This window comes from Quercus suber, unplaced genomic scaffold (genome assembly GCF_002906115.3).
Source record: "Quercus suber isolate HL8 unplaced genomic scaffold, Cork oak 2.0 scaffold_272, whole genome shotgun sequence".
Taxonomy (NCBI): domain Eukaryota; kingdom Viridiplantae; phylum Streptophyta; class Magnoliopsida; order Fagales; family Fagaceae; genus Quercus; species Quercus suber.
In genome coordinates, this window is record NW_027069728.1 from 711,315 (window position 1) to 729,958 (window position 18,644).

At 38.7% G+C, this 18,644-nt stretch overlaps 1 protein-coding gene across 1 annotated transcript; it reads right to left on the bottom strand.

The window, feature by feature from the left end:
* Nucleotides 1-11,051: 11,051 nt before the first annotated feature.
* On the bottom strand, nucleotides 11,052-17,593 carry LOC111997298 (uncharacterized). The gene is made up of 2 exons (XM_024029374.1): nucleotides 17,438-17,593; nucleotides 11,052-11,582 (listed from the first exon to the last, which is right to left on the bottom strand). Exons 1-2 carry the CDS (start codon nucleotides 17,591-17,593, stop codon nucleotides 11,052-11,054), a joined length of 687 nt encoding a protein of 228 aa, XP_023885142.1.
* Nucleotides 17,594-18,644: the final 1,051 nt, after the last annotated feature.

Consider the following 18,644-nt stretch of genomic DNA (forward strand, 5'->3'; position numbering starts at 1 on the left):
TGTGAGAGAAAGTGTGAAGACTCAAGTGCCTATTGAAGACAAAGTGGATTTCGCAAGAAGTTTTGTGAGAGGCCTTCTCATGAAGTGAGCCACATGCAAAGCACATGATTGGAATGCAAAGAGTCATGATAGTTGGTTTTCGCAAGTATTTCACAGGTAAGGCCTTTCCGCGAAATACCCATGAAACATTCTATTTTGTTATTTTGGCATATCTGCTATACCATGTCTTCACCTACATTATATATACCCACATTACCCACATATTGGAAGGAGTGCTTTTCAAAGAGAAAACCCTAGATAATTACCGTTGAGAGTTAGAGATTGCTATACCCACATTCCTTTACATAATCCTTTATGGTTTTTCTCAACTCCTACCTCTCCATATCCAAATCCTTGAGAGGTTGATAGTTCAAACACTTACCACACCCATTTTGAGTGTAAAGTTAGGTTTTGGTGCTGCTGGGAAGTATTGGAAGAAGCCAATTGTTTGGCGGATGCAATTGGGCTAATTACGTGATTTGGAGAGCTAGAGAAGACAAGGCTTCGTCAAGTTAGTTGGTAGCAGGAGCTTGGAGGGCTCAATTACATGGGGTAGACTAGCTTTGGAGGGTATTTTTTTATTCGTGTACTCCAACTTATTCTCTAGTGGATTGATTTACCGCTTGGAGGGCAGCAGAGAGGTTTTTCGCCGAGTTCTTCGATTTCCTCTTTGGTAACACATTGCAGTGTTATCTTGTGTTTGCATCCTTATTCCCTACTCTTTTAACTTTCATTTTATTGTTGTTATTTGATGAAAATGGATTAGAGTAGTTTTATTGTTTGTTCGCTCGCATTTACTCTTATTCCGCACTTAGTTAAGTTAGAGTAAATCAACTGAGTCGTAATTTTTAATTTGGGGTCTAAACAAGCTCTTGTGTTTTTACACAAATTCGAGCTTTCAATTGGTATTAGAGCGGGTACACTTGTTGTGGTTTCATTTCCTTGGTGTGATCCTAGACCCTTTTTGAGATGGATCGATTTTAATCGTTTAATGCTCCTCCATACTTTGATGGAAGCAATTATGCTTTTTGGAAAGTCCATATGAGGGCATTCATTTGTTCTATTGATGATGGTATTTGGGACGCTGTTGAGATAGGATGGACTAGGCTGAAGGCCGCCAAATCCACATAGGATAAGGCAGCCCTTGCGGTAGCTAATGGTAATAGCAAGGCTTAAAATGCTCTTTTCTGTGGTGTTTCTCCTAACAAATTTCATAGGATCCCTCATGTTACAATTGCCAAAGAGGCGTGGCAAATCTTGGAGATGACCTATGAAGGCACTAAAAAGGTGAAGGACACCATGTTGTAAATGCTTACCACACGCTTCGAGGAGCGGAAGATGAGTGAAGACGAGTCATTCAACTCATTTTATTGGAAGCTAAATGAAATGGTGATTGGGAAATTCAACTTGGGAGAAAAGACGGAGGACTCCAAGGTTGTGAGGAAGATTCTACAATCATTGTTGGAGAGCTTCCGTGCAAAGGTTACTGCCATCAAAGAGAGCAAATACCTTGATGAGATTAAAATTCAAGAACTCATCGGTTCTCTTCAAACCCATAAGCTACCTTTACCATCTCAAAGGACAAGCAAATCTCTTGCACTCAAGACAACCAATGAGAGATTTGAAGCTTAAGACTCCTTGGATGAGGATGAGATTGAAAAGGATGTGGCGTATCTTGCTAAGGACTTCCGTAAGTTCTTAAAGTTCAGGGGAGATGGGAAGTCTTTTAAGAAAGGCAAATTCTCAAATTTCAAGAAGGACAAGAAAGACTTCAAGAAGAAGGATTCAAAAGATTCATCTCCATCTCAAATGGTCAGGTGCTTTGAGTGCAAAGGGCATGGGCATGTGAAGAAAGAATGCCCCACATATCTGAAAGCAAAGGGTAAAGTTTTTGCAACTACCTTAGTGACTTGGATGGTTCCAATTCAAATTCGGAAGAAAGTTGTGACAGAGAAGGAAACTACTCCGCATTTATGGCCATTACATCTGTGGATTCATCGGAAGATTTGAGCCTTCTAGTGGAAGAATTCGGTGGGCACACTAAAGTAGAGTCTATGGGAATTGGAGAAGTAAAGGGATTGCAAGAATTCTATAATTCTCTTCTTGAGAAAACCGGAGAGTATGCTAGAGTGGCTAAGGTAGCCCTCAGAAAAATGAAGAAAGCTGAACAAGACTACAAGAGCATACTCGTGAGGTATAAAGAAACGAAGTGTGAAGTTGAGGCACTGAATGAAGAATTAACCGAAGCCTACCCCAAGATCAAGTTTTTTGAGATTGAAGTGATTCAAGCTAATGCCAAAGTGGAGTGGGTTGCCTCCAAGAAGCTTGACAAAGTGCTTGCTCATTAAAAGCCTTTTTCTGACAACAGTAGCTTAGGATATACCGGAGATAGTAGTTCAAGTGCCAATGTGTCCAAAGAGATGAAGTTTGTTAAGGCTAAGAAACCAATGGTAATGACTCAAAGTGTTGAGAATGTGAAGGTGGAAAAGAAGCCAAATGGAACTGTTTAGATGGTTTTGAAAAAACCTCAATACCCATTTATGGGCAAACCCAAGGCTAAAGGGAAGTCTCTTCCAAAGTCTCAAAGGGGTCCTCAAGTTCAGCATTTTTGCCCCCATTGTAGAATTTGAGGATACACAAGACCTAACTACTATAACTTCACGCACTGAAGAAAGCGGATTCTCAAAGGCTAAGAGGACAAGGAAAGGAGAATTGGAATGCCAAGCAATCAAAAGGGTGAGAAGTTGATTCCAGTTTTGATGATGTGATGAAGATAATAGATACCATCACTTCTTGTTTGGCAAGCTTCAGCCAAAGGTTTAAGAATCATGTCTCGAGTACCCAATCCTCTAGGGATATCACCCTAAACACGGGTGCCATGTGGGTGAAGAAGGGTACATATGCATAAGCATTAGACCATGTCCATGCATCAATTCTTTCTGTATGTTGTGACTTGGGTTAGTTGTTCACTTATGTTCTCATTTTAGCGTTAATCTTACTTTTCATGTTCTGTTTTTGAGTGTGTTAAGAAATTCAAAACCCATAAAAATTGAAAAATCTCCAAATAGTTTGATTATTTGTGTTGTGTATATCACATGTGAGTTTGGCCTAGTACCTTTGTACTAATGGCGTAGTACATTTATGAGCTTAGTTTGTCATGTATGCACATCTATCTTTGTGGGAAAAATCTTTACATCTATGTGTGATTGTTGTAAATCTATCTTTAAGATTGTCATGAATGATTAGTCAATAGTCTTGATGGTTTTGATACATGCATAGACTTGTACTTATATATCTTCCGACACTTTTATATTTTTGCTTTATAGCTCAACAAATGTAAAATCTCAAATAGAGATAATGAGCTGCAAAAGCCATTGCACATACTAGTGTTTGACTAGGAAAAAGGAAAAGTGACTTGTATTGAAATGTATGATGCCTAAAAAGCCAAAGGCTTATCTCAAAATGAGATGTATTGTTCTTAAATGATCAAAAGTTATGAGTTGAAAGAAGCCAAAAGTAAAGCTTCAAAGATATGTAATCATTTCCTTGTGGGAGGTCATATATGTTCATTTCTATAATTGTGATAGACCACTTGACTTATTACTAGTTGTGTATGACTTGATTAAATTGATCATTAAAGTTTCACTCTAGATTAAGGACTTTTCCACATATGATACACACATATAACACACAAATCTATTGTTCAATAAATACTTATTTCATTTGTGTGATTATACATGTCCAAATGTGATGTATATACTCAATTGCTTGTCGATCAAACCCAAAAAGGTTTTTGAGTATTTTATATGTTTTTGAAAGTGTTTTTATGCTTTCGTGTTTTGAGTTTTAGTTTTTATTGTATTTTTCATATTTTTCATCAAAAACTCTCTCAGAGGAATTTTCATGAGAAGTTTCACGAGTAAGCTCTTCCTGCGAAAGTGAGAAAGGCTAAACTTGAAAACACAAAACTTTTAGACAGAAACTTTCACGACTATCTCGCAAGATAATCTTTCCAGTGAAATTTTTTGTGCTTCAGAGGCATTTTTCGAGAGTAACTTCGTGAGAAGCTAACCCACGAAAAACATGTGTTTTTAGTTTTTAATAGTTGATCATAACAGTTTTTCAAACATAAAAACTTTGCCTCCCTCGAGCCTTTCTCAACCCTAAACCTATTTTCTCTCAAAAACCCAACAAAAACTCAAGTGAAATATTCTCAAAGTCTTCTCTAAGGTATGCTTGATCACTCTTTTCTCTTTATTTCCTTAAATTAAGCCTTAAATTCTAGGTTTTGCATGAGTTGGGTATATTTTTGAAAAAGGGTTGGGAATCTTTATTTTTATGCAATTTTTTTTTTTTTCAATTTCTTGATTGGCTCTATCCCATTTGCTTTGTTTGTGTTTATGTTGGCCCCTTGTGGCATTTTAACATGTATTTAGGCAAGATTTACACATGTTCATGCATTGCTTACATGTTAGTTGTGGTGGTGCATAATAAGTGTTTGTTAAAATGCCCAAATGGTATTTTGGTGTTGTTTTGGACTTCGATGAGTACCAACTTTGGGGATTCCATGATTATACATGTTTATCATGTTTTGATAATTGGTTGTGTGTTTTACATACTTTGACCCAAATGTGCTTAGTCATGCCTTGATCATGCATCACATATGCACACCACATGCATATTTGATGCATACACTTGCTCACTTGTCATGTTTTGCGTATCACTAATGCTAGATAAATGTTGTTACATGTTTAGCACTTATAACATGATTTTGTGACATTGTTTGTTCTTTTTAGGACTTTGTATTTATTTTATGAACTAACTTAGTACTATTCAAGTTTTTGTTCTTGTTTTGTGTTTTTGCACTTGTCCTTTTGTGTTTGTGATTGTTTTTGCAGATGTCTCCTACTAAGCACTCTACCACAATAAAGGAACCAAAGCGTCCATGCTCTGACTTGGAAAACTTCCAAAGCATCGAGGCAAACATGGCCTATAATGATTTCTATAAGAAGGCCCCAGTCATCATGGAAAGGGTTGTCAATATGCAAACCCTTGAAGACACCTACATTCCATAAGTGTTCGAGGAGAGAACTTGGACAAAGTTGCTAAACCCAAGTGGAAATATTTTTGAATCATAAGGGAATTCTTTGCTAATGCCCTTGTGGAAGGAAAACGCATCAATTGTTGGGTAAGGCAAAAAGAATTCTTTATCACGAGAGACTCAATCCAAGAGGTATTGGAAGTTCGTGTACCGTCTCAACAAATTTCTATCCAATACAAAGAAAGATTAGGTTCTCTTGAGCCAATAGCAGAAATCCTTGGTGGCACTCTCAAAAAGAAGTCATTGAATACAATTCCCTTCACTCTGGAGATGAGGACTTTGGCCTATATCATGCTCTCCAACCTCTACCCAGTGATGAATTTGACCACATTGTCTGGACCAAGAACTATTTTTCTATATGATCTCTTTACACATAAGGAGATCAACATATGTAGTCACATATACTACCTCTTGACCAAAAGCATCACCAAGAGGAACTCGAGAACAATCTTGCCATTTAGCTCTCATAGCAAAAACAAGGCTGAAGATTCCAAACAGTCTTACCATCATGCAAAGGGACTATCTGATTGGTGCTCAAATAATGACTCGAAACAAAGCCCACATCACCGGACCAAAAATCGGCATTTCCCAAATCCCAAGGGATAATGTTGAGGAAGAGGGTGGGGAAACAGAGGAAGAAATTGATATATACAAATTAGCCCTAGAGGGCTCTGCACAACCATCCTCTCAAACACAAGCACAGGGACCCGATCGTCTTGATCGCCTTATTGCAAGAGTTGAGCAAATGTATGGAATGCTAGAAATGCATGTGAAGAACAACTCAGATTAGTTTATCTATGTCAAAGGCCAAATCACTACACTCTCTTCCTAAATTGATGACATGATGATAGAGCAGCAACGACAGCAACAAAAGGGCTCCAAATCAAAATCTGAAGCGTTCTAACCTCTTTGGCCATTTCGATCAAAAAGGGGGAATAGTTTGAGAGCAGCTTCGTTTGAGGGAGAGCATAGCATAGTACTTCATAGACATTGGTTTATTTTGGTGGTGGCTTAGTAGTTTACTTTTGGTTTTAGTAGTCCACTTTCTTTTACCTTTATAGTTTTTATAACTCTTGAATATTTACATTGCTTTCTTTTAAAGCTTTAAAGTACTCTAGTTTAAAACTTCAATTTATATTTAGTACTTTGTTTATGTATCCTTGCTTTGCAGCGTTTTTAAGTACTTTTAGATTATGTTGCATTATCTTTAGTACTACACACTTGTGCCCTTGTTGGATCTTGTATCCTTGATGCAAATACTTTAGTGTTTTGCATTGGTTATGTGTTAGACATGCAATTGATTCTTGCATTGCTCTTAATTGCATTGTATGTTCCGATAATCATTTACTAGCTAAATGTTCATTGTAGTCATTCTTTAATGACTGTTCATGTTTAATCAAGATATGCTTCATAGTTTATATCTTGTTAATTACCTTGATTGCATTTTACTTGCTCCTATATGTACCTTGTATTCAACTTGTCATAAGCTTAATGAAAGTTTTGTTTGTGTGCGAGTGTTTTAGGGTACATGCAAGTGCTTTACAGCTTCTAGATTAGGTGTGAGTAAGTTTTGCCATTGTTCTCTAACTCATGTTTAAGTCTAGAGTCTGTTTTAGGGGTTTTGTCACGGAATAGCCAAAGGGGGAGATTGTAAAGTTATTATTTACAACTATTTTGTGTTGGCTTTAATTCTATGCTAAATTTGATTGTATTTTTGTTCAATCATATATACCCTATATTTTATGCGAAATTTTATTGTATAGGTTGTGTGTGAGAGAGAGTGTGAAGACTCAAGCGCCTATTGAAGACAAAGTGGATTTCATGAGAAGTTTCGCTAGAAGCCTTCCCATGAAGTGAGCTATGTGCAGAGCGCATGACTAGAATGCAAAGAGTCATGACAACTGGTTTTCGCGAGTATTTTGCAGATAAGGCCTTCCTGCGAAATACCCGCGAAACATTTTTTTTTGCTATTTCAGCATATCTGCTACACCATGTCTTCACCCACACTATATATGCCTACATTACCCAATATTGGAAGGATTACTTTTCAAAGAGAAAACCCTAGATATTACCCTTGAGAGTTAAAGATTGATATACCCATAATCCTCTACACATTCCTTTGTGGTTTTCCTAAACTCCTACCTCTCCATATTTAAATCCTTGAGAGGTTGATAGCCTAAACACTTACTGCACCCATTCTAAGTGTAAAGTAAGGTTTTGGTGCTATTAGGAAGCTTGGAAGAAGCCAATCGTTTAGTGGATGCAATCGGGCTGGATTGCGTGATTTAGAGAGATAGAGAAGACAAGACTTCATCAAGTTAGTTGGTAGTAGGAGCTTAGAGGGCTTAAGTACATGGGGTAAACTAGGCTTGAAGGGTCTTTTGTTATTCATGTACTCTAACTTATTCTCTAGTGGATCGATTTACATAGTGTGAACAAAGTCAGTAAACTTACTCTTTTTGACAACTTCAATATTTTTTTGGACGTGAGTGGAGGGCTCTAGTCCAAGGAAATGAAGAAAAAGATATTGAGGAGAAATAAGCTTGTCAAAATCGATAACAGTTTCGAGATATTCTCTAATCCTCTCCAAACAATTGTGGTATCACTTCTTCAAACGAGGATGAATAGAATCTACAAAGAAGGAAAAAGAAGCAATAGTATCACCCAAAAAAAAAAAAATCATACACATATGAGGAGAATGAATAAAAGGACTCATTAGAGCATTCACAACAAAGGTTGTAAATGCTATAAATGCTATTTTTTAGCATCTGAAACCACGAAATGCTACTCCATCAAACATCCTATATCTTAAAATTTTTGCAATCTTGCTACAATGCACTCTCAAAAATGAGAGTGCACTGTAGCTCAAATCTTATAAAAAAAATAATTTTTTATTGCTCTCTCATCTCTCTCCCTGTACTCTCTTTCTTTTTCTCTCACCGGTGTCTTCTTCTCTTATTTCTTCTTTCCTTCTCTCACTGGTCTCACTTCTTTTCTCTTTTCTTCTTTCTTTCTCTTTTCTTCATTCACCGGCATCCATAACTGAAAGCCATGGTGGTAGTGGTTTGGCGAAACTGTGAAGAAGATGAGGTCGAGTTTGTGGTTTGTGGGTCTCTACTGTTGATCGAGGTGGCTAGGTTGCAGTGGTTTGGTAAGCATGGCTGGGTTTGGGTGGGTTCTATGATTTGATTTTGGGTGAGAAATTTCAAAAATATGCTCTTTCTAATTTTGGGTCTATGATTTCTAACATGGGTTTGTGATTTGTGGTGGTATTGGGTTTGATTGGTGGTTTTAGTGGTGGGAATCCCGATTTACAAAGGTTGTGGGTGCCACCGGTGATGGTAGCTGTGGTTGTGCTGTGGTGATTTGTGGTTGGGTTTGTGTGGTGGGTTTATGGGTGATGGGTTTGTGGTGGCTATTGGCTGCTGGGTGAGGTGGCTATTGGATGTTAGGTGTGGTGGCTGTGGGGTTTTATTATACTAGTGGTGGTGGTGGTGAGTGGATGTGGTAGTGTGGCACCAGTAGTGTTATGAGAAAGAGAGAGATAGAAGAGAGAGACAGAAGAGAGAAGAAAAATAAAATATTATTGAAAAATAATAAAGAAAAAATATTTAAATGAAATGGTAAAAAAAATAGAAGTTTTGATATAGAATGTATTGTAAAGTGGTGTGTTATATGTTATAAACTTGGGTTTTGAGATGGTAAATGCTAAATTTTTTAGAATCCTTGATAAGGATGCTCTTAGACATAGGAGTACCCCAACTATTAAGCAATTTAGGAGCGTCATCTAGGTTTTCGCCTGGAATGGTTTCACAACTGACACCAGAGACGAAGAAAAAGCTAGTTTTCTAGTTGCGAAAAGAAGATGGAGAATCAAGAGCCAACCTTGAACTCCTATCCCAAGGTTTAAATTCCCAGTAGCCCGGAGTCTTGGATCGTCTTAAACGATAATGATACAAAAATTCATCTATCCTACTGGTGTCCCTGTCATTGGTAAACAAAGACCATATAGAAAACTGCCATCCTCCACAAATTAGTAAGAGCAAGTTGTAAATGAAAGAAAAGCTTTCTGATAAACGAGTGAATAGGTAAACGAAGGCCACTGACAAAGTCAGCCTCATAAAAGCACACTTTGTTAGAGTAGGAATGGCAAGCCCTATGGTCATTATCAAGAATCCTAATCCTAACAGAAGGGGAAAGTTGGAACCTATCCCTAATTCTCTTTTCTTTCTTCTCCTTAAGAGCACAACATATACTCCAAGCCTTATGCGGAGTAAACAGAGAAGTAACCTCAAGGGCTTCATGATCCTCAGACAAAAACAAGCATGTTTCAAGTTCACTAAACCTAACCTCCTCCTCTCCAAACTATGTCAGAGTTTGGGCAATTCCTACTAAGTGATGAACTAAAGGAAAGAGAAATAGTAAAATGAACCTATAAGGGCAATCTCTCCCTACGAAAAGCCTAACTTTAGGACGTTTTCTACCTATAGACTCAAGTAAATCGAATAAACGAGCAAAGAAAGAGGGACAATCTAATCTGACCAAGGAAAAATCTACCATGAAAAGATGAAAACAAAGGAAAAGGGAGAGCCCGAAGAAAGAACTTACTAGAAAATGGAGGAAATGACAAGGAAGAAGGAGAGAGCTCTAGAGAAACGAAATGCCCACAAGAAGAAAATGAAGCAATAAAAAAAAGGAGAGAAAGATATGGAATAAATGGAAGATCATGCATGGGAAACCGAGAAAAACTGACACGACGAGACCATCCTAACCACACCTCGCAATAAATGTGCTGCACAAGGAACACGAAGCGATGAATCACTTTATTCCTATCTTGTCTCAAAGATGAAGACAAGAATAAGGGGGCAACTAATGAGTCCAAAAAATATATCAAAACCGTCATATTATATTGATGAAGCAAATATACGTTACTCATTCATGGCGAGCATTTACACCAAAGAGTAATGGATGGAGCAACGATAACAAAGAAGTAATGCACATCAAAATGCCGATTTGTAACGCATTAGCCATTGCAAATAAATGCAGAGATCCGTTGCCTATTAAAGTAGAGATGAGAATAAAGTGAAAGGAGAACGAAGCAAAGAGGTACACACAATTATCATCCCAAAAACCACTCTCAAGTCGAGTTCTCTCACTACACACTTCAAGTGAATTCTTTTCTGACTTAATCATCAAACACCACAACGGTGTATTCCTTTGTTTTTTTTTTATCTTGAGTCTTATTGCAGGTTTTTATCAGAGACAGATCTATCCCTGTCATCCATTTACATTAACGAGGAACTTAATTACTGATTTTTTGCATCATCATTGGTCATAGATGTGGTTATGCCAAATAGAAACTTTACAATTATAAAAAAATAGAGTAGAAACGTTACCTATTTAACACTTATATAGCCTTTTAATAATAATTTTATTATTAATTTCTATAAATATTTTATTAATACACAACCATTGTTTAATCCAGGTAACATTGAGAAGAAGGTAACATTTAGTTAGTAATATTTTTTATAAATAAAATTAATATATTTTATAAATTCATAACCAAAAGTGTGTCATGCACGAACTTTCGATTACTACATAATAGAATAATAACGTGTAAACTTATAAAGTTACAAAAGTTTATCTTATAAAATATTGTGAAGTCAACCAAAAATCTTTTTTTTTTTATGAAAAAAAAAAATCAAATGTTTTCGGTTCTTTATAAATTAGAGATTGTATTTTATTTTTTAAAAGAAATGGTGCTGGCTGTGCTGCTCTAAGTATGGTAGTGATAGAGATTGAATGTAGACGTGTAGTTAGTTTTGGGATGGCTGATTGAGGGTTTTTTTTTTTTTTTTTTTTTTTTTTTTTTTTTTGGAGAAGAAAAACCATAAACTTTCATTGAATCAAATTAGCCAAAATTGGTTTGAAGTACATTGTGTAACTGCGGTGGAACATCCTCCATCCACATTAAATAACCATTAACATATCTAGCATATCTATCTATGTTATGTGCTATAGTATTGCCTTGTCTGTGAGTGGAGGAGAAACTTATGTTACAGAAGGCATCTATAGTCGGTCTTGCTGCAGAAATCATATGACCAAAAGTTGCAAGTGACTCCTCCTCATTCTTCAAGGCTTTAATAGCCACTTCTGAATCTCCGATGATTGATGAAAAGCCTAGCTCAGTAGCAAAGGATTTTGCTCGGACTGCTGCTACTGCTTCAACATCATCGGTGGAAGGAGGAAGCAAGATATTCTCGGACAAAGAGGCTAGCACCTGACCTTGGTGATTTTGAATCACCACGCCCAACCCCGCTCTATTATTTTCTCTAAATACTGCCCCGTCAAAGTTTGCCTTGTGGTTTGTCTCCGGTGGTGGTTGCCATCTGACTTGCTGACCCCCTGCTCTCGGTAACTGAGTTTGCCACTCCAGAATCACCTGCAGAAAATCATGTAGTAATTAGGTGGCTAAAGGGCAAATTTGAGTGTATGGGAAGCCTTTCTAGTTGACCCTGACTTGGTTTCTGCAATACCAAATTGTCCAAGCGAATGTGGCAAATTTCTCTAGATCCTTCCTTTCAACAATGACATATTTAACTAATTTATGGAGTGTTGGACACCTTCATAGCGCATGAAGAATTGTTTTGGGAGAAGCATGGCAGTGATCACAAGTACTATCTATCAGAACTTTCCTGTGGACCAGATTTGTCTTCGCTAGGATTGGATTCCTACACGTTCTCCATATGAAATTCCTGACTTTGTTAGGAATTGTGGCTCCCCAAATATTCATCCAGAGGTCCTAATGAAGGCTTGGATTGTTTGAATTTGTGTCTAAGATGGAATTTTTTATAACAAGATTATTATAGCCTGATTTGACAGAGTAACTACCCAAAGAGACAAAAGGCCAAATTAATTTATCCTCAATCAGATTCTGGCCCAATGGAATACTCAATATCACTCAGCTTCTTGGGGAGTGAACAAACATTTGATTAACTCGGGCTTCCACTTATGAGAAACCGGGTTGATGAGGTCCACCACTCTAGCTTCTTGAAATCCTTCCATAGCTAGTAATTGCACTGTAGGATGATCCAGAGAAGGTAACCAGGCGTCATTCCACACGCTAATATTATCACCATAGCCAACTTTCCATCTTGCTCCTCTCTTCAAAACTTCTCTTCCTTTCAATATGCTTTGCCAAGCATAAAACCCCTTTGATGACTAAGGGGCCTCCATGTTTGAATAGTTTAGAAAAAATTTAGCCTTGAAGATTCAATAAAATAGAGATTGTTTGTTGGGTAGGAGACACCACGCCTATTTTGCCAAGAGAGCATTATTAAATAAAGCCAAATCCATAAAACATAGAGATTGTTTGTTGTGTAGGAGACACCATGCCTAGTTTGCTAAGAGAGCATTATTAAATAAAGCCAAATCCTTAAAACCTATACCTCCATCTTTCTTTGGTTGACGGAAGGTCTCCCACTTCACCCAATAGATTTTCCTACGGTCTCCTTTTTGTCCCCACCAAAATTTCTTGATAAGACTTTCAATCTCAGAGCATAGACCTACCAAAATTTTGAAGCAACTCATGGTATAAGTGGGGATTGGTTATACCAGCACTTTAATTAGCACCTCCCTTCCATCTTGTGAGAGTAGCTTTTCTTCCTAGCCTTGTAATTTTCTCCACACCTTTTCCTTGATGAAGTTAAAACTGGCATTCTTTCTCTTTCCCACAAAAGAATGGTAACCCCAAATACCTCTCATATTGCTTGATTTCAAGAACTCCCAAGGCATGCTTTATGTGGTTTCTCATATCCTTTGAGGTGGACTTGCTAAAGAAGATGGTAGTTTTGTTCTTATTAATCTGTTGACCGGAACATCTACCATAGATCTCCAGTAAGTCAAGGACGTTTTGGCACCCATACACTATTGCCTTGCAAAACAGAAGACTATCATCTACAAAAAGAAGGTGGGTTAGTTTAGGGCTATTTTTGCAAAGTCGATAGCCTTGGATCTCTCCTGAGACTGAGGCTTGACTTATAAGACCATGTAGTCTTTCTGTGCATAGTAAAAATAGAAAAGGCGAGAGTGGATCTCCTTGGCGAATGCCTCTTGTTGGATGGATCATGCCTTTAGGTTCCCCATTCACCAAAATAGAATATGAGACTGTAGTAACACACAACATAAGTAGATTAACCCACTGCTCATAAGACCCCAACTTCCTTATTTCCATCACCAAATATGACACTCCACCATATCATAGACTTTGCTCATGTCCAATTTAATTTCCATATAATTATCTCTCCCATTATATTTCTGCATGCTATGTAGTGACTCAAAAGCTACCAAAATATTATAAAAAATTAGTCTACTCTTTGTGAAAGCACTTTGATGTTTAGAGATAATTTCTGGTAAAACTTTTTTTAGTCTATTTGCTAAAACCTTCGAAAAGATTTTGTAAAGGACATTACATAGGCTTATAGGTCTGTATTCTAAACATTTTCTGGACTTTTTGTTTTAGGGATAAGGGTGATGAAAGTGCGATTAAGGTGGGGGGCGGGGGGCGGGGGGAAGGGTAGCAATGTTTAGGAAATTGAGAACATCCTAAGTGACATCATCTCCAATTAAATTCTAGCAATTCTGAAAAAATAGAGGGGGCATACTGTCAGGACTTAGGGCCTTTAGCAGGGCCATTTGCATAATTGCTTCCTTTACTTCCCATTCCATAAATTGAGCTAAAAGCTAACTGTTCATATCTTATATAATTATGCTCTGGATGGAGTTGATAGTCTCATTTTCTTAGGGAGGATGTATGGATGTGAAGAGATCTCTATAATAACCTACCAATGTAGCCGTCACCTCTTCCATATTCGAACACAAGTGCCTTTCTGAGTTTCTAATGTTTGCAGTGGAGATTTCCGATATCTTTGGGTAGCTCTTCTATGAAAGTACTTTAAATTCTGATCTCTAGTCTTTGGCCACAAAACTTTTGATCTCTATAACCACATGTGTGACTCCTTATCAAGGATATCATTTATTTTCGCTTTAAGAGACCTAACACGGGCATTGTCCCCAAACTGTATAGCTTCCTTTTCGGCTACAACAAGTAATCTCATCTTCAGGTTCAATTCAGATCTAACATTCCTAAAGTGAACTCTACTCCAATGCTCTAATTCTTTCCCACACTTCTCTATCTTTCTGAACTACTCTTGTGTTTGGATCTGAACAATGTTGAGATGACCAGATGGCTTCAACCACTTCTGTGCATCCTTTGTTAGACAACCACATCTCTTCAAAACGGAATGGTTTGGCAATTTAGGGGAGTTCCAAACTTTTCGGCATGATCCATAAAAGGCTATGATTAGAAGAGATTGTAGATAAGTGGTGAACTCTCGAATCCACAAATCTAAGCATCCATTCATTGTTGGCTAGCGCCTTATCTAATCTCTCCCAGATCAAATGACCATTATTGAGGTTCAAAATTAATCACAGTCCAAGGCCCAAAGAAATAACACATTGGGCTAATTTCATGAAAAAAAGAAGCTAGAGAAAATAAGAAAAAGGGGTTGGGCTCACGTAATGAAGAAAAGAAAAAAAAGAAAGAAGAAAAGGGTGAGAGGTCCAAAGAATTGGGATCCAAAAAACCCATGGAAGGACAGACCTTAAAATACATGAAGCAAGGGAGAGGCCTAGCTGGCCAAGATTAATAAACCAAAAGGAGCCCAATAAGAAGAGTTAGGCCAAGATCTCCGAAGTCACCAGAGTTCAGGGATCCCTGGGACACGCAAAGTAAGATTGAAGCATATTCAAAAGAGGGATAAAAGACAAAGAGCATGCGGGTCTCATGCGCCCAAACATACAGTGGGATCAGAAAGTACAAAGCAAAACGCATGAGCTGTGCCTCAAGGAACCAACAATGAGAAAACCATAAAAAAAAATTTAAAAAAAAAAAAAAAAGGTAACTGGAAAGAGCTTTCAACCCGGCAATAAAGATTCCAACTATTTGGGGAAAATGACAAGAATGGAGTGCAACCAAAAGTTTGAGAAGTGGAAGAAAGGGCCAAGTAGCTGAAGATCAACGAACGAAGGGGACCTGGAAATGGAAAACTAGCTAGGGGCATTTCACTTGGTCACACCAAAAGCAAGAAGTTATGAAAAAAAAGGGAAACGACCAACCTCTAAGCAAAACTGGCACAGCAAGAACTCTAAGGGTCAAAAGGGGGAAATCACTGGTACCCCGAAACCCTAGAGCTGCGCTATAAAAGGAGAGGGGAATCCATGCTGAAGGGATTCAGATTTCGATTCACTAATTTTCTTTATTCAGGCATTCATCGCCATTTTTCTGGGTCTCCCAAAATAGATATAGAGTCATAGAAAGAACTCTGTAAAGTTCAAGAAAAACAGAGGAACCGCTCCCGGTATCCCAGAGACAACCACTATAGCATATATTCAGATTCAAAAACTTCAAACTTTGCAAGTCTTGGAAGCTTGAATAGCTATCTAAGTCTGTAATTTTTGAACTTAGTTGAACCTTGTATCACGTCTTAGTGAGCACTGTAATCATAACTAAGGAAAATTAATAAAATGCCTCTCACTAATTTGAGGATCCTTAACTTTTTCTTATACTGTATTTTATTTACTGTGCATTTCTTTTCTCTTGAACTGTCATTCAATACAGATATTTTCGTTTGTTAGTTTATTTGTTTTGTAGGGAGCTTGCTTTGTGCACCATTTAGTTCTTAAACAGCCTTTTAGCTGCTGTGAACTAAGCCTAATCCACTAAGACCAATTATTTGGCTCAGGATCTTTGGGCCACTGTGCTGAGAAAAGAAGGCACTCTCACATTTTGGCAACTTCATTAGGGACTGGGTAAAGAAAAGGGAAGAAGCAATCCCTTCGTAGAGCATGCCTCCAAGACCAAGGAACAACAAAGGTGCCAATATGCCACCCGCGGCCTTTGAGCCTGTGGGAGAAAATGAAGTGGCCTCCAAACAAAGAGGCAAGGTGCCCCTAACAGAACAGGAGGCCGTGTCGAACAAAGGAATGCAAGACAGGAGCCAGACCCCATGGCTTGAATGACTGCAATGTTGAAGGATTTGTAGCAAGAAGTCCGCCTTCTCAAAGAAGGCAAGACTCAGGAAGTCAGAGACAATGCCCCCATGTGGACAACCAAGATAGAACCCAACTAGAGGAAGGGCCAACAGTGGGAGGAGGAACTAACCCCAAATACCTAACACTGGCAGATGGCAATGCCCTCTTGGACAAAGAAAGGGAAAAACTTTCGGGGATCCCTAGGCAATTTTCTCGAGATCCCCTATTCCCACCAGAAATCCTCGGCAAGCCATATCCCAAAGGATATGAACCCCCGAAGTTTCATCCTTTTGATGGAAGAAATGGGAGCACCGTGGAACACATGAGTAGGTTTACCCATACCATGGGCCCCTACACAGAAGATCGAGAGCTATGTCTAAGAGAGTTTGAGAAATTCCTAGTGGATAGAGCATACACTTGGTACACCACACTGAGACCTGGGTCCATTAAAACCTAGGACAAGATGATGGAGAGATTCTGTGCAAAATATTACCCCGGTAAGGACAAGGTCACTTTCTAAAGCCTTCAAATGGTAAGACAGAGGCCTAGAAAGGATCCCGTCTAGTTCATCAAAAGATTTGAAGATGTGTCCCTAGATTGTTATGGGGATCATGAAAAGAAAGAACTCGTAGAGACTTGCATATCCAACATGCTTTTTGATTACAAATTCAACCTCGAAAATCTATGTATCATACAGCTCGCTGACCTATTATAGAGAACTAGAAGGACGGCACAAACTATGAGGACAAAGAGAATGCCAGCATCCCAAGCCATGACAGCATCAGTGGGGGAAAAAAGGAAGAGGCCTGACGGAAAGGTGTTCGAGGAACCACCAGTGATCCCATGTACTATAAAAGAGTTAAACCATGTCCTGGACAAATGGATCGGGGATGGAGTGGTTAGGCCATTCACCGTGTCTAGGCCACCAACGGAGGAAGAAAGGAAAAATCCCTTGTTTTGCAGAATTCATAATTATGTCAAGCATTCCACCAAGGATTGTTAGACCCTCCGCAGACTCTTTCACAAGAAGTTAAGAGAAGAAACCCTAGAGCTCACTCAAAAGGAGCCAGAAGTACAAAGGAACCCCTTGCCTAACCACAAAGGAAAGGGGGTGGTGTCTGTAGTAATCCACGGGAACCCAGCAGAAGCAGAAAAGCCAAAAGGATCATTTCACCCAAACACAGTCAAGATCCTCCAGATGAATACCAAGTTCATATCATTATTCAACCAGCTGGGATTTGGACCAGAAGCAAGAAGGGTGGCCACAGAGTCTCTCATGACTATAGCAGCAGATTCAGGAACGGAATGTTTCACAATAGAATCACATGCTAGTTGAGCTTTCCTGGAGATAACCAACGCCATAACTTTCACTGATGAAGACATGGAGGTTGAGCATCCAAACCACCGTAGACCCCTTTCACTGTTGGGACGACCATGGCTCTATAAGCACCGCCTAATACCACTCATGTACCATCAGTGTGTTAAAGGGAGATTAAATGGGACGCCTGTAAGGATCCCTACCAACCATAAATCTTTCAGCCAAGGGGAAGTAAACTTTGTGGAAACAATGTTCCATGATGAGTTAGAACCTGACGATGAGAGTCCCATGCTAGGGACCCCAAGAGCACCTATTTTGGAAAAAGAAGAAGGAGGAGGTACCCATGACTTAAGAGACCTCTTGAAGAGAAAAAGGCAAAAGAAGGAGCCCAGCACCTCAGGATCTCGGGAATGTGTAGTAGTACAGGAACCCAGGGGAAGATTGATTTACTACTTATGAAGATGCGCGGGGCCTGAGTGCATTGTGCAGGAGGGTCCCAAACCACCAGAATGTATGGTAGCTCAAGAGGAAGTCCCAGAGGAACTAGTTAAAGAGACACAAATCCAACCTGAGGAAGAATTGGAAGAAATAAACTTGGGAGCTGAGCTGGGATCACAGAAGCCTGTTTTCATTAGTAGTTAATTGGCAGCACAAGAAAAGGAGCCACTGGTGACCTTGCTCAAAGAATACTTAAATGTGTTCGCATGGACCTATGATGAGATGCCTGGTCTAGATCCTGGATTGGTGGTCCATGCTCTTAACGTAAACCCAGGAGTCAAACCAGTAGTCTAACCAACTAGGGTCTTTCACACTAATGTAGAAGCTCAGATAACCCAAGAGGTCAAAAACCTGCTAGCAGCTGGTTTTATCAAGCCCATTTAGCATCCCAAATGGCTTTCCAACATAGTACCTGTGAAGAAAAAGAACAGCTAGATTCGTTGCTATGTGGACTTCTGCAATCTGAGCAAGGCATATTCAAAAGATGAGTTCCCTCTGCCTAATATTAACCTCCTTGTGGATTCAGCTGCAGGAAGTTCTACGTTCTTATTCATGGATGGGTATAGTGGGTACAACCAAATTCGTATGGTTGCCAAG